The sequence below is a fragment of the Gallus gallus genome, chromosome 1 (assembly GCF_016699485.2).
Source record: "Gallus gallus isolate bGalGal1 chromosome 1, bGalGal1.mat.broiler.GRCg7b, whole genome shotgun sequence".
NCBI lineage: Eukaryota > Metazoa > Chordata > Aves > Galliformes > Phasianidae > Gallus > Gallus gallus.
Genome location: NC_052532.1, coordinates 143463101 through 143478196, shown reverse-complemented (window position 1 = coordinate 143478196; position 15096 = coordinate 143463101). Strand labels below are relative to the sequence as shown.

Below are 15096 nucleotides of genomic sequence, written 5' to 3'. Positions count from 1 at the left end.
ATCATGGCCCTTCCCCCGGAGCCAGTGCTCCGGGTCCCAAAAGCCCTCCACAATCCTTGGTTTGAAGAAAGCCCTTGAATCAGCAGTCAATTATTCTTCAAGAAAAAATATTGAGGATTGATAACTCTTCATGGTGCTGCTAAATTTTACTTATGCATTATCATTGTCAGAGACTTGTATTCATTTTCTGGTGATGTGAACTCTATTCCTCCCTCTAGCTCAACATGGGAAGAAGTAGCATAAATGTATTAGTTTCTGACTTGATGGTGACTGTACAGTCATCAAATAGGCTTTGTGCAGTGATTTGGCTTGAATTAGGTGTATGTTTTTTGTGTACACACCATTTTGCCAGGCTTGTCATTTGGACTTTTTTGACATCAGGTTTACCACACTGTGAATAATATGTAAGACTCATTTTTGTTCTGTATGGAACTATCTTACCCAGTTGATGTTTATTGATAGCTTGTTAGATTAGTTGCTTACTGGCAAACTGTAGATCTTTTTTTTTTTTTTCATAATCCTATGGAGAACTGTAGTGTTTGTTATAGATCCCAGCTGAGCTAGTGCTTGTTATAGATCCCAGTAAGAAAGGCACTCAGACAGTAGATTTATTAAAATACCTGTTACCAAAGATAGAATGAGGAAAAAATGGCATTTCACAGATAAATCTTAAGTCCCTTGAGACCCTGGAAGCCCCAAGCTTTGCAGCATTTACTGTAACTTTAATCAGTGTATGGAAGGTTGCATGGATCCTGCTAAGGTTCACCATTGTTATAGCTCTAACATCTCTTAAGAATTTTCTTAGAAATAAACATCATGGGACATTTCAGATGCCAAGCATGAGGACACTGTCAAGAGAATGTGGTGCTCATGCTGTTTTATTTTGAGATAAAGGAAAGACTCATGGGTGGCACCCTCACCAGACACTGAGTAGTAGCCTGGCTACCTCTTGTAAGTAGCAAATCAAATATTTCTACAGCCAATATGAGCTCACCCATTCCTTAAGTAAAGCTTGTGGTGTGGACCTGTGCTCTACTTAGTCAGTAGTACTAGCTGAATTTGATTTGAATATGTAATGTGCATAACATAATTTTAGGCTTGCTGAAAAAAATATTTTTCAGAGTTATCAGATAGACTGGTTACTTTTAAAATCAGTTTGTACTTAACCGCATATAGGACTATGAGAACATAGAATATCCCGAGTTGGAAGGGACCCATACAGAGTCCAGCTCCACGCTCCACACAGAACCACCCATAAATCAAACCATATGTCTGAGAGCATTGTCTCAAAGGCTCCTTGAACTCCAGAAAACTCTTTGTCATGACCACTAATTGTAAATTTTTTTGGTCATAACTTTTCTAACCCTTGAGTTTAGTGATTAAGCTCTTAAGGTTTAGCTACAAACTTCACATTAATAATACTTTCAGGTATCATAGAATCACAGAATCACAGAATCACAGAATCATAGAATAGCCTGGGCTGAAAAGGACCACAATGATCATCTAGTTTCAGCCCCTCTGCCACAGGCAGCATTGCTAACCACTAGATCAGGTTTCCCAGAGTGACATCCAGCCTGGCCTTGAATGCCTCCAGGGATGGGGCATCCACAACCTCCTCGGGCAACCTGTTCCAGTGCGTCACCACCCTCTGAGTGAAAAAATTCCTCCTAATATCTAACCTAAACCTCCCCTGTCTCAGTTTAAAACCATTCCCCCTTGTCCTATCACTATCCACCCTTGTAAACAGTTGTTCCCCTTCCAGTTTATATGCTCCATTCAAGTACTGGAAGGCTACAATGAGGTCTCCCCAGAGCCTTCTCTTCTCCAAGCTAAACAAGCCCATTTCAACTTTTCCTCATCGGAGAGGTGCTCCAGCCCTCTGATCATCTTAGTGGCCCTTCTCTGGACTCATTCCAAGAGCTCCATGTCCTTCCTGTGCTGGAGGCCCCAGGCCTGGACACAGTACTCCAGATGGGGCCTCACAAGAGCCGAGTAGAGAGGGACAATCACCTTCCTCTCCCTCCGGGCCACTCCTCTTTTAATGCAGCCCAGGATACAGTTGGCCTTCCGGGTTGTAAGCACACACTGCTGGCTCATGTCAAGCTTCTCATCCACCAGGACCCTCAAGTCCTTCTCCACAGGGCTGCTCTCAAGGGGTTCTTTGTCCAGTTTGTATAAACAGCCCTGGTATCCCATGATGAACTAAGAGTAGATCTTCCCAGAAACTGTCTTGCAGTACCCAGGGTTTAGAGCTTTGATTTTACTGCAGCAAGCGACTGTTCATGCTACATATCTGGTTTCTTCAACAAGTTGGACCCAGTCTCTGCACCTCTGTTGTTGAGAGCAATTACAGAATCAAAGAATCATAGGGATTGAAAGGGACCTCTGGAGGTCATCTAGCCCAACCCCTCTGCTAAAGATGAGGGGCATCCTGTCAAACTATATGAGTCCTTCCTCTCTTGAGAGGAGACACTTAATGCTCCAAGTCATTCTGTAGGAACAGTGTTATTTAGTTGGATGGAGAATGGGATGAGCCCTGGTACCACCATCTTGCCATGGCTCTGCAGACTACAGAGCAGCATGCACTAAGCTTTGGTGTTGCTGTCAGTAAGCACAGCAGGGAAACTGGAGATGAAATCAGAATTCATTGTAAACTTCTCATTTGTTGAATGCAGAAAGAAAATAGTTTTCTCAAATTTCTTTTCAATGAGCCCTTAGAAAGAGATTTTCTGAAACAGTAGTCACTGTGTCTTAGATTTTCAGGTCACCACCATAGCTTTCTGAAACTGGAAACAGTAGCGATCATAGCTCTCCCTTGAGACACTCTTGAGACAAATATCCACATTTGGAAAACTTGAGAACTCTAGTAAAAACAAGGCTTCTAAGATTTCCAGTCTTGCTGACAAGCATGTTTTCATGGTTCTTTTTCATGCATATGGAAGTCTGGAAGTCCTTTGATGGTTTGAATTAAGCTAACTAGCTGCTGGGCAGGCCTTTGGGGGAACAATAATTTGTTGTGCCTTTTTCCTTTTCTTTTTTTAAAAAAATGCAATAGTATTTGAGGTTGTTTTTTTGTTTGTTTGTTTTAGGGAGGGGGGAGGGGAGCCAAATATCACTGTTTAATCTCATAGAAAGTCAAGAATTCTACTTCATTCCATTTTCAATCAGAATTTTTGGGCTCTTGGATACAAAAGCTCCATGTGTAGTGGAAGAAGCCAGTGAAGAGTATCTGAGCCAACTGGCATTGCCTGAGCTGCCATTTTTTAGAGAACCCAGAGCGCACACCAAACCAGCTCAGACTCAGAAACAGGGTTTATTTAATTCAGTTATTTCTGCTCTTGAGCATAATAACACAAATATGAACCTGCTGGGTTTGTAATTCTTTTTCCCACAGGAATGCAGCTTTTAGAATGTCAAATGGTTTTTAAGTATCTACATAGCTGAGTAAGTGAAGCTCTTTATATTTATTCCCTCTCTGCAAGTTATTTTAAGGAAAGGAATAGTTCATGTCTTGGTATAATTTTATTTGTTATGTAGAATACTTGCACAAAAGTCTACATTGCAAAAGTATCTGACTAAAAAGCACTGTTCTAGAGAAGAATATTGGCTCAGCCTATTAAAAGATCTTCCTACTTAAAAGTTGATTATTTTTGTTCCTCAAAAAAATGAGAAACCATTTGGTTAACAATAAGTTAGGAATCTTTCATGAAATCCTTGAATTATTAACAGAAACCTCGACTCTAGACTGTTTTGATTGATAAAACTAAATTATCTCTGTCTCCCTGAGATATTTATATCATCTGTCTAAACAGCATGAATCACATTTAAAATTATATCAACTTGTGCCACCTCCAGGGTAACAAACTGGAACAGATTCAACTGAGTGTTGCTTTCCTTCATTTTATTCGTTCACAATATCTAATTGATTTTTATTACAGTTGAGACTATTCACTTTATAGGGAATTTGAATTCATAGCCAAGAGGGGGAAAAAAGAAATGGCAGTAATCAGCAGTATCCTTTTTTTATTATATTTTTTACCTGTACTAAAAGGCACAGTTAGAGGAAAAATGAATATTGTCTTTTATTCCTGAGGCATGTATATGTACACATAGCTAAAAATTTATTTATACTAATTACTTGTGCAATGTAATTCAATAGATCGTTCTTCACATATATAAATGTGCAGTTTACATAATCTTCAAGTAAAAGACTTAAGCTGTGAAAGGCAATTTGGTTTCAGAACATTGTCCATAAAATGATAGTGCTAAAACCATACATTAAACTTGCCATATGTTGCAACTGGCAACCAAATGAAATTTGAATAGCAACCTCTAGGAAATCTGGAAAAGTCTTGCACATTAATTTTCTTAAACGATGACCAAAAAAGATTTCAGAATTTACTACGAAATGCACTTCCAGAAAATCTTTTCAAGTTCTCTGCAGCTTTTTGACCTTAAAAACAAATCAACAAACAAAAAGAAAACAAACCAACAAACTATATGTTTCATTTTGGCATTTTGGAAACAGTCTAACGAAACAATATAGAAGTGTACGTATAAATCAAGTAGTTGGAATGAAAATGTTTTATTATCTTCCATTTTGTTTTCTGTTGATGTGAGCTCTCAAAACCTTGTAGTTTACATTAAAATAAATTAATTAGAATTTTATTACAGTTTAAACCTTTTTTTTTTTTTTTTTCTTTTTTAAGTAACCTTAAAAAGTGTTCTGACTTACTGGTTATTCTGGTCTCCAGATGCAAGAGGAAGATGGTGCTTGAGAGTCCAGTCTATAGCCTCTAAGATGATTAAAAAATGGGGGCATATCTTGTTTGAGGAGAGGCTAAGTCTGGTGAAGGGAAGACCCAGGGAGGATCTCAATAATGCCTATAAATACCTGAAGTACAAAGACAGCAGAACCAGGCTTTTTTTTTGGTGTTGTTCAGTGACAGGAGAAGAGGCAGCAGCAAACTGAAACATAAGATGTTCTAAACATCAGGAAACACTGCTTGTGAGGGTAACCAAGCACTGACATAAGTTGTCCAAGAGAAAGTCTTCCTGCTTGGAGATATTCCACCACATAGAGTGGTGACATGTGAGTTCCTCACTAAAGAAAATGTTCAGTAAAGTAGCAAGTAGAGCTACTTTACTCTACTTGCTACCTCAGCAAGTAGAGTGATGTGCACTGTCTTTTGGGATAGGAAAGGGGTGATCCTTCTGGATTTCCTGGAACCTGGACAAACTATTAACTCTGACTGCTATGTCATGACACTGATGAAGCTGAAGACTTGAAGTTCCAGAGTTTTTATTTAGTCAGCCATTCTGACTGGATAGTAATGGCATACTTACCCACTGTCATATGAGTTCAGAATGCCTTCAAATTCATCATGTGCGATTTGTGTGCAAAGTCTACAGCATAGCCAGAGAAGACAGACTTTCTCTTGTGGCACAATAACGTTAGTCCCTGTATCAGTTTGAAGACTGTGAAGCACATGGTCAGTCTTGGCTGAACTGTCCTCCCTCACCTACTTATAGTCCTGATTTGGTGTCATCTGACTTCCATCTGTTTGGACCAATAAAAAGATAGACTGTGTGGGCAACACTTTCCTAGCAATGATGCTGTCATAGCAGCTGTTAAACATGGGATCAGCTCCACTGGTGCAGATATTTACAAGTGCAGCACGCAGGCTCTTGTTCATTGCTGGTGAAAAGGGAGAAGTAATGGTGGTTATGTTGAAAAACAGTGTTTTGTAGCTGAGAATTTTCTCTATCAAATGGCATAATTGTGCTCTTTGTATCTGTTATAATTAACAAGGAAATAAATAGGAGGCATTACTTCTGCAGTGACCTACACAGTCCTACTGGCATTATGATTTAACACAATTTATGATGTTTATATTTTTGAAGTGCATCTGACAGAAACTAAATTGAAATTATTTGTCACTAGTTCTGTTTTACTTCTGAAAGTCCACTTTAAATGGTCTTGAAGGGGAGGAGGGGAATCCAATCACTAAATAAAGCCGAGAGACAGACTGTGTTCCAAACCTTCACATCACAGTGACTCATTTGCTCTGCCAAAGGACAGCGCTGAAAGCTCACGTCAGTTATTCTGAGTTACTTCAAGGTCTGGATACACTAAATAAGCAGAAAAAAAAAAAAAAAAAAAAAAGGCTTAACATAAGAACCTCTAAGTTCAAAGTTTGTTGCATTTTTAGAAGCCTTTTGTGACTACTTAAAGGTTTGTTTTCTTTTTCTCCCTAAAGCCCTCTAGGCTTACAGTCTTCCTTTGAAAATCTTTGATTCAGTTCTTATCGGGGCTGTAGTTTGATGATGAAGAGGCTTCAGTTACAAAACTGGCTTGAAAAATCCCACTATCATCAGGCACTATCATAATCTGTTTTTTTTTTTTTTGGAGATCTTTTTCTAAATTCAAATCAGTCCCCTTAACCAATCTATAGTTCAGCCTCGTGGGGCAATTGTGTCAACATAGAGAGAGAAACAAATCAGCTGGGAGAAGGAGGAATCAGTATTTTTATGAAAAACCCTGCCTTGCTGAAAGCAACTTATTTCAGAATGGTTAGAATTTCTATGGGATACTGCAAAAGTCTGGAAAGCAGTTGGGTTTTGTTGAAAGTAACGCAACGCAGGCAACCAAGACCCAAGACCTAGAGATTCATTTGAGGTGTATTGACACAAGAGAAAAAAAGGTGGTGATACCTAATAGTTTTTCTTCAGATAGCAACAACAACAACAAAAACGAAAAGAAAAAAGATACACAGATATATATGTCAGCTTAATGCAAAGCATAGTTATTGAGATTCTCAAATGCACCTAAGCAGAATAGGCCATATCACTAATCTGAAGTATTTACACTAAATTTACATTGGTGTAAAGCAGCAATATCTGCTTCACAAACTACAGGAAAGAAAGTAATTCAGTTGAAGGATCTATTCACTCTGCATCTTCACTATACTGGTCTAGGTTGAAGTTGATGGAGAATACTTTCATTTTTACTTCCCCAAAATTTTTGTCTTACAACTCAGTATACCTTTATATCTAGCATCCCAATTTAAAGAAAGAATACATAACAAGTTCTTCATATTTCTTCACCTAATTAATGAAGTGTTTTTTACATTTGAAAAGCTCTTTGTAAATCATTCCGTGGCTGCTACAAATGGATAATAACGAGCCCAATTCAGTTATCGTGCCAGATGTTGATTTCATTCTGATGCTGACTTTTTGCTGTAGAAAGGGATTCTTACGCTAAATCTCACCTGGGTGTAAGAAATTGATTCCATTACAGTTTAAAAATGAGAACTGCCACAACTCGTGTTCTGACATAGAGTAATTGCGTTTAGTTATGAAAAATAAGTGAAAAGAAGGAATCTGAGAGTATTTTAATGGCTGGTCAGAGAGTCTTTTTGCTCCACTAAGAAACTTTTCTTGTGGTAAGAGTTCCTAAGTTACAACTAAAGCTGCACAACCATACAAATAAGTAATCTATCATTTTTAGTATCTCCAATAGCATTGCTTAATGAACCAAGAATTTATTTAAAAGCTTGGTCCTTACAGTTTAAGAAGTACATGATTATATTTTACAGTTACTCTGAGACAGAGAGTACTCTTTTCATCTTACAGGGAAAAGTGTGCATGTAGGTGGAAGAGCATGGTAGGCAACCAAACAAGTCATCTGTTTTGATTATTTATTCCCAATGAGAAAGTTTAACCAACAGAATGTAGCAGAGCTTTTAGTAGCAGCGAACATTAGTAGGAAATAAAAAAAAAAATCTAAACCAAAAATGGTTCAAAGGTAGAGAAAATCTTTTCCAGAGGGAGGCACAGAAATAGTAATTGCACTGCAGCATGCTATAATTTTTTCTGGATAGAAATAGAAGCAATGTTCCAGTTCACTTTCTGGTTTACCCAGTAATCATGTAAGGTAATTGTTTTCACAAGCTGATTGAGATCGGCCTTTAAATAAACAGATAGTTATTTCCTTGTTGCTTAGTCAAATTATGTCAAAACATTTTAAATCTGACATGGATTATTGTATGCATAAGTGAATTAAAAGAGAAAAAATAACCAATGTTTATTTGCACAGGTGCATGTCTAGTGTTGCACCAGGCTCCAAAGTCCCTGCATCTATCTTTGTGCATCCAGTCACTGTATGCTTACCAGTAGTTTACTGAAGAAAGACATCCATCCTCTGAGGACTGCCCAGCCCACACAGCTTCTGAGTCATTCTACAGAAGTACCTGTCTTTCATGATGGATTACATTTGAAATAAGTGAAATTAGTGAAGTTATCCTTCCAGATTAGTGCATCTAAGACACTGAGGTCCGCTCTGGTTTCAGAACATTTGTCCTGGATTTCAGCTTTATATCTGTATATCTGTAGTAGAAAGCATTTTTAGAATGCTTTTACAATAATGTTAAGAGTCTGGGTGCAAAAGAAAGTCATTAGCCAATTGAATGTGGTTTTAATTATCATCTTCTGAATGAGATGGTTAACCCCTAACCGTTGCTCTTAATAGTGACATCATGGCTACCAGCCCCTCGCAAGAGGAGTGGGGGTGCAGTGCTGAGCTCTGCTCTCTGGTGAAAATGATTGGACTGGAGGGATCACCATGGAGCTGTGTCAGGGGAGCACGATCAGGTTGAGGTTTAGGAAAAGGCTCTTCACCAAAGAGTGGTCAGGTATGGAACAGGCTTCCTAAGGAACTGGTCACATAAGATTCGAATTCTGCATGGTCCTGTGCAGAGCCAGAAGTTGAACTTGTTGATCCTCGAGAGTCCCTACCAATTCAGTGTATTTGATGATTCTATGTTTCTGTTGCAATCTTGTAAGTGGTTAAAATTCCACAAGTATTTGCCTGAAAAACTTCACTTATTCTTCTGAAGTTTAGAGACCTAATGGTAATTTTTGAGTATAACTTGGATCCGTTTGTTCAATATACAAATGTGTAGGATTTTCATGGTTTGCGATCATTTTCTGCCCCTATTGATATGTCTTCAGTGTGTATGTCTGAGACTATTTTGGCGAAAGACTTAGTCACACTTTCTTTCTACAGCTGACATGAGTATATTCTCAGGTTCTTCTTGCTGTTTCCAATAGGGAAGACTTAGCCTATGGTATCCCTTCCTTGTCTCTGTGCATGACCTTGTGCTCTATAACTCTAATTTAAATCCACTTTTATTACTTCAGTCCTTCAGGCTGTCAGCCCAGTTCACTCTGTATGATTTTCCATCTTCACTTTTTTACAGAGATCTTAGATCATTTGGCCACTGGCAAATGTTGTTAGCATACAGTGGATTTTTGTACCAACATCATTAAAAAATATGTTTAATTCCAAAAACATTATCTGAAATATCACTGTTCTAGTACTACAGTGTTCATCTTAATGTTGTTTCCTTCCCTTAAATCAAGTTGCGATCCCTACACTTTTCTAGCGTACCTTATCCAGAATGATTTAATTTTTCCCTATTAGTATTGTATTTGGTGAATATATTCAGACCATTCCTGTGTTCCTTCTCTTGAAATATCAGTAATCTTATAAAGACAGATGCCAGGTAAACTTAACGTAGTCTATTTGGGATAAAGCTGTTATTGTTTTTATTCCATTTCTCACTACTTCAATATCTCTGGTTGTGCAATGCTTCACAGTTTGTTTCAAATTCTTTTAACGGACCAGATGAGGTCAGCAACTTTTTTTTTTTGATTGCCTGAATCACATACATTCCTTTTTCTTAAAGGAAAAAAAAAAGAGTTAGAGTTTGTTGTTATTGTTATTTCTCAGACATTTGATTGACAGTCTGTTAGATTCATTAAAAGTCTTTGTTATTAAACTGGCCTTTCACATGCGAGTATTGCAAGTACTCTGGAGTGAAGATATGGCGTCTCACTATCATGGTCTAGACACTTCATTGAAAACAATTTCATGTCTTTGTTTTGTCCTCATCTCTGATAATTAATTTTCATTTCCGTAGTCTGTATCACTAGCTGCAGTGCATTTACAACTGTAGTCAACATCTCCATATTAATTTCATTTTGGACTGTCTGTAAATTATCTGTGATCTTAATTATGTTTGCTGCTTTGTGAAGTCTTTTTTTTTTTCCTATTTTCTTTTTATTTGAATGATGAAAGTACATTTTAGTGCTTGCAATTTTGCAAGATCTGACCCTGCCTAAAATTTTCTGTTCTTGCTTCCTCCATATATTTTCTGACATCAGACAGTTTTCCTTGCATATTAGTTTCATTTTCCACGCTATGAGCTCCCTGTGTGCTCCAGATATACTCTCTGAGGTGATTACTCATCCATTTAGAAATGAAGCCCTTTGTTATGAAAGGTTTTTCCACATGTTTGAATCTGATATTTTTACAGCCCACAGCCACGGTCTTTTTCTTCAAGAAATTCTAGAACATCTCTTAGACTTCATTATTTCCCATATTCTCTATTTTTAAGTTAAATTCTAATTTATTTATGCTTCATATTTATGTTGTAGCAATTTTTGTAAAATTGAGCAAATGTGTCATCACTTTTCTGACCCTTTCTTGACCAACTATTTAATAAGATCTTGTAGCTCACTTTTCTTCACTTTTCTTTTGTGTGGCACATCCCCAGATACCCCAGTCTCACTCTTGATAGTAGAATTTACCCTCTAGAAAGTTACAATGTTAATTCACAGCTTTCGTGCTGCTATTTACTCCTTATTTAACATTTCATACCTTTTCATTTAAAACAGAAATCTATACGCAACAAAAGAGATCCTACACAAACTTTTGTGAAAAGAATCTGAAACCATTAGAAAACTTCTGTATCCATCTGAATATTCTTACAGCCCATAGCATATATGATTAACAGTTCATCACATCCTTATTTTTGCCACAAGGAAGAATGGTATTGTTGGTGCATGCTGAAAGTGGAGAGTAAATTAGTAGAGGATTATTGTGGCTGCTGACTTGCATTACCTACTGCATCATTTATATGACAGGAAAGGTGCAGGAAGTAACACAAAATATTGCAGGTAGATTGATCACCTTCTACAGTGCAGTATAGTCCTCTCACCCAATTCTATTTTTAGTAGAATATTGTCACTGTTTTACAGACCTAAAAAACTTTCAAATGAGGAAAATTAGGTTATTTTAAGTTAGTGATCAATATGAAAATCAGGAATACAATTACACAAATTCACGAGTTAAATTCCTTATAGCAGTTTTCAGTCGAATGCAAGAGATTTATTATTCCTCTCAGTTTGATTTCATTAATTTTTGTTAGTTTCATTAATTCTTGTTGAATAAAGCCAAAATCTACGTTGCATGTCTATTCTCATGGATATCTCTTACTTATTTTCTTTAAGCGGCTGTATAAATGAAAGTTACATTATTTTTTCCTTTATTCATCACCTTTTATATTAGCAACATTCTAATAGAGAGATTACTGCTGCTGGACCTACAGTACTAACCAGCAGTGGCTTCTGCCTTACTCTGTCATTTAGGAATGGGAACAGGAAAATCTGTTCTGCTTTTATTAAATCATCTCTTTTTTTCATTTTCATCAGTGGGTATCAAGCTGTTGAATCACAGGAGTGTCTAACATGGAAAATGGAAAGTCGCTGTGATAAGTAATCCTTGGAAAGAAGTAAAATATGGGGAGATAGTTGTATCTTTAGGTTTTTTTCAGTTACCTGAGGACTTATCTCAATTTTCCAGAATGGCTTATGCAGCTGCCTGTCAGTGAAGCGGAGTAATCACAAGAGTAGATTTTTATTATATATTTTACATTCTACTCTTTTTTTTCTCTCTCTCTTTTATCGACAGAGAGTTATTAAAAAAAAATTTAACAAGGTGGCAGCTCCTGTTTTAAGACAAGAATAAGCTTGATTTTCTCATGTGTTCTTCCACTATGTTTTTTTCCAGCTATTGATTTGTATCTCATCTTAGGGCCATCTTGGATGGCAAACAGTTGTGGAGAAACAAGAGATACTCCTTTTCCTCTTCAAAATGTTTCACTTACAGTAGTTACTTCAGTTCCTTCTCATTAGCAGCAGGCTGGGCTTCCATTTTCAGGCAGTTGACTCTGCAGGTAACAAGGGCATTTAAAACAGATGTAGCGATTGAAAGATAATTTACTTCAGTTAAGTGGATACAATTTAAATTGCTTTTTATTTTATAATGAAATACTTTTTTTTTAAAGTATTTACAAACCTTTTTCTTTTTTTAACAAAAAATTGTAAAAGAATGCCTAAAGTATTAAGAAACAGAAAATTGCACCAAAATTTAATGTGGAAGGTGATAATGTACAACATAAACAGTCTAAATTGTCACGTAGTCTGTGCATTTCACTATATTTAAAGAAAAGAATTCATAAAAACTTTATTGTTCTTCGTGCTATTAGATACATTACAAATTTTAAGCAATGTACTATTCATTTAGTCAAAAAACAAGATACCATTAAGCAGCTGTATTTGTTCCTTACGACACTTCACATTTGGCAAATAATTGTAAGTAAATACAGTTCTGTGAGTATTAAAACATGCTACATTCCCAATATACTGTCACCATTTAAATGCAAAATTCAGTTTTACAGCAACAACCAAATGGATTCTAAGTAGATGGGTGAAAGCTGGAGGAACCACTAGCTAGAGGAGGCTTCATAAAAAAAGATTTTCACCTTTCAGTAGAGGTGGGATCTGCTGTTTCTATTGCATGAGGGAGTTACTGTTTGTCACTGTTTCTGGACCTCTCCATGCACCTCTTCATGATTTGTGTCACTAAAGCTAATTCCAGTGTCCTCAGGATGAAGTTTCTGGCTGTCCGTTGCCAACGGTTGGCCAAAGGGTTGGATGGAGTCTCTGAACCTCCAGTTTTATTATGTCAATTGTTTAAGAGTAGAGAAATGTGGAAACGAGAAAGAGGTGAAAGTAATTAGAAAGACCACTCTTCATACAGGATGTTCTAGCTCTTTATTCAAACATAAAGTAAATATTTTTTGAAAATGTATCAAAATTAGACTTCATTAGACATACACTAGACTTCAAAGTCATTGTGATTTCAGGTGTCTCTACACATTTAATATTTCACTGTCATATTTTAACATTTCATATTTATTCATATCTATTTATATATTCATATGAATGATGTTAATTGAATCATTTAAATCTATAATTGATGGAATCTACTTCTAAAAAATGGATTCAAAAATATTACTTTCTGAATGAGAAAAAAAGACTTGACACACTCTTTCCTTCCACTGCTAGGCCATGGAAAGTGTGACTGTGGGAAGTGCAAATGTGATGAAGGCTGGTATGGTGAAGCTTGTCAGTATCCAACTACTTGCAATCTTACACGGAAGAAAAGCAATGAAATGTGTAAGAATTCTCAAGATATCATCTGCTCTGGTGCAGGTAAGATGTCTTCTGTTTGTTTCGATGGCTTAGGAAGTTCTCTGTGTATTATCTTAAGCATCACTGATTTCTTATCTAATTAAGAATTTTGTAGAATATGTTCCAGGAGACTGAGAAAAACTGTACAAATATTTAAATGCTCAGTTTTCTTATAGGCTCATTTCTGTGCATATGGTGTGCAGTTATTCATCATGCTTACTTTAGAACTATAGTTTATACATAGCTTCAGGTTGATGAAAGTGCCTCTGTGTCAGGTATTCTGCCCATCAGTAAGTTGAATTTATGGCATTGATACAAAAAGTGAGTTTTTTGCGTGTCTGTGTGTTAGTATAGTGCAGACATCACAATTTCAAGTATTTTTTTTCAGAGTGTTTATAAGCTATGCAATTTTTTGAGAACTTTTGAGCTCATACTTTGTTTACATAGCAAAGTCTTGGAAACGTGGGGATGTAAGGGTGGCTCTTGTGAGCAGAGCCCAGCAGCTGCCCCATGTCAGAGCAGAGCCATGAGTGATGAATGATGTTGGATGTGCTTTGGGAGAGCAAATTTAAGGAAGGGAAAAACTTCTGCACAACAGCAGCTGGAAGAGAAGAGTGAGAAATGCAAGAGAGCAGCCCTGCAGGTACCGAGGTCAGTGCAGAAGGAGGGCAGGAGGTGATTCAGACATGAAGGAGAAGTTCTCTGCAGCCCAGGAGTGGCCCACAGTGGTGCAGGCTGTCCCCTTGCAGCCCACAGGCACCACATGGAGCAGATCTCCCCATGTAGCCATGGAGGAGCCAGCAGTGCATCAGTGGATGGCACCTGAAGGAGGTCACAGCCCATGGGGAGCCCCTGCAGGAGTAGACTTTAAGGCTCTATTTAGTTTTGTTTTTATTTCTTACTAACCTATTCCATTATTGATTGACAACAAATTAAATTAATCTTCCCAAAGCTAAGCCTTTTTTACCTGTGATGGTAATTGATGAGTGATCTCTCTGTCCTTAACTTGATTGAGAAGCTTGCTCATTGTATTTTCTCCCCGTTGTGCTGAAGAAGGAGTGAAAGAGAGCTGGGTGGTTACCTCATAGCCAGCCAAAGCTGTGGCAATGATTATCAAGAAACTGTTGTGGAAAATTTACTGAACCATTTAATGGAGTATTTTCATATTCACCTTTCTGGTACAGTAGTTCTCTTTTCTGATATTTTTAATTTTGCAACTTAAGTGGGCAGGCAACTCAGCACTTCATGGCTATTTGCTCATTCCCACCCCTCCCAGTGGGGGAAAAAAAGGTAGAAATCATAGGCGGAGATAAAAACTGTTTACTAAAACAGATAAGGAAAGGAAAAGTGATAGTAATGCTAATTATATATTTACAGAACAAGTGATGTACAATGTAAGTGCTCACGACTCGCCAACTGATTTTCTGCCAGTCCTAAAGCAGCGGATTCCTCTCCTGGCCAGCTGCCCCCAGTTTTACAGTCTTTGCATGACACTGTATGTCATGGAATACCTGTTGTGTAGCTGTCCTGGTTGTGTCATTCTTCCTCCCCTCTTTGTGCACCTCCAGCTCCTCACTGGCGGGGCAGCATGTGAAGTTAAAACATCCTTGGCTCTGTGCAGCACTGCTCAGCAACAACTGAACAAAGACATTAGTTTGTTATCAATATTGTTTTTTCAAAACATAGTATCATACTGGACACTCTGAAGGAAATCAC

At 37.4% G+C, this 15096-nt stretch overlaps 1 protein-coding gene across 2 annotated transcripts in view; it reads left to right on the top strand.

Annotated features, from left to right (window-relative positions):
• Positions 1 to 15096, top strand: part of ITGBL1 (integrin subunit beta like 1) — a 137058-nt gene that overhangs the window by 42417 nt on the left and 79545 nt on the right. For both annotated transcript variants that reach the window (XM_046900718.1, XM_416966.7), the window contains exon 3: positions 13255 to 13401. In XM_046900718.1, coding sequence (XP_046756674.1) covers positions 13255 to 13401 — 147 coding nt within the window. The remainder of the gene's footprint in view (positions 1 to 13254; positions 13402 to 15096) is intronic.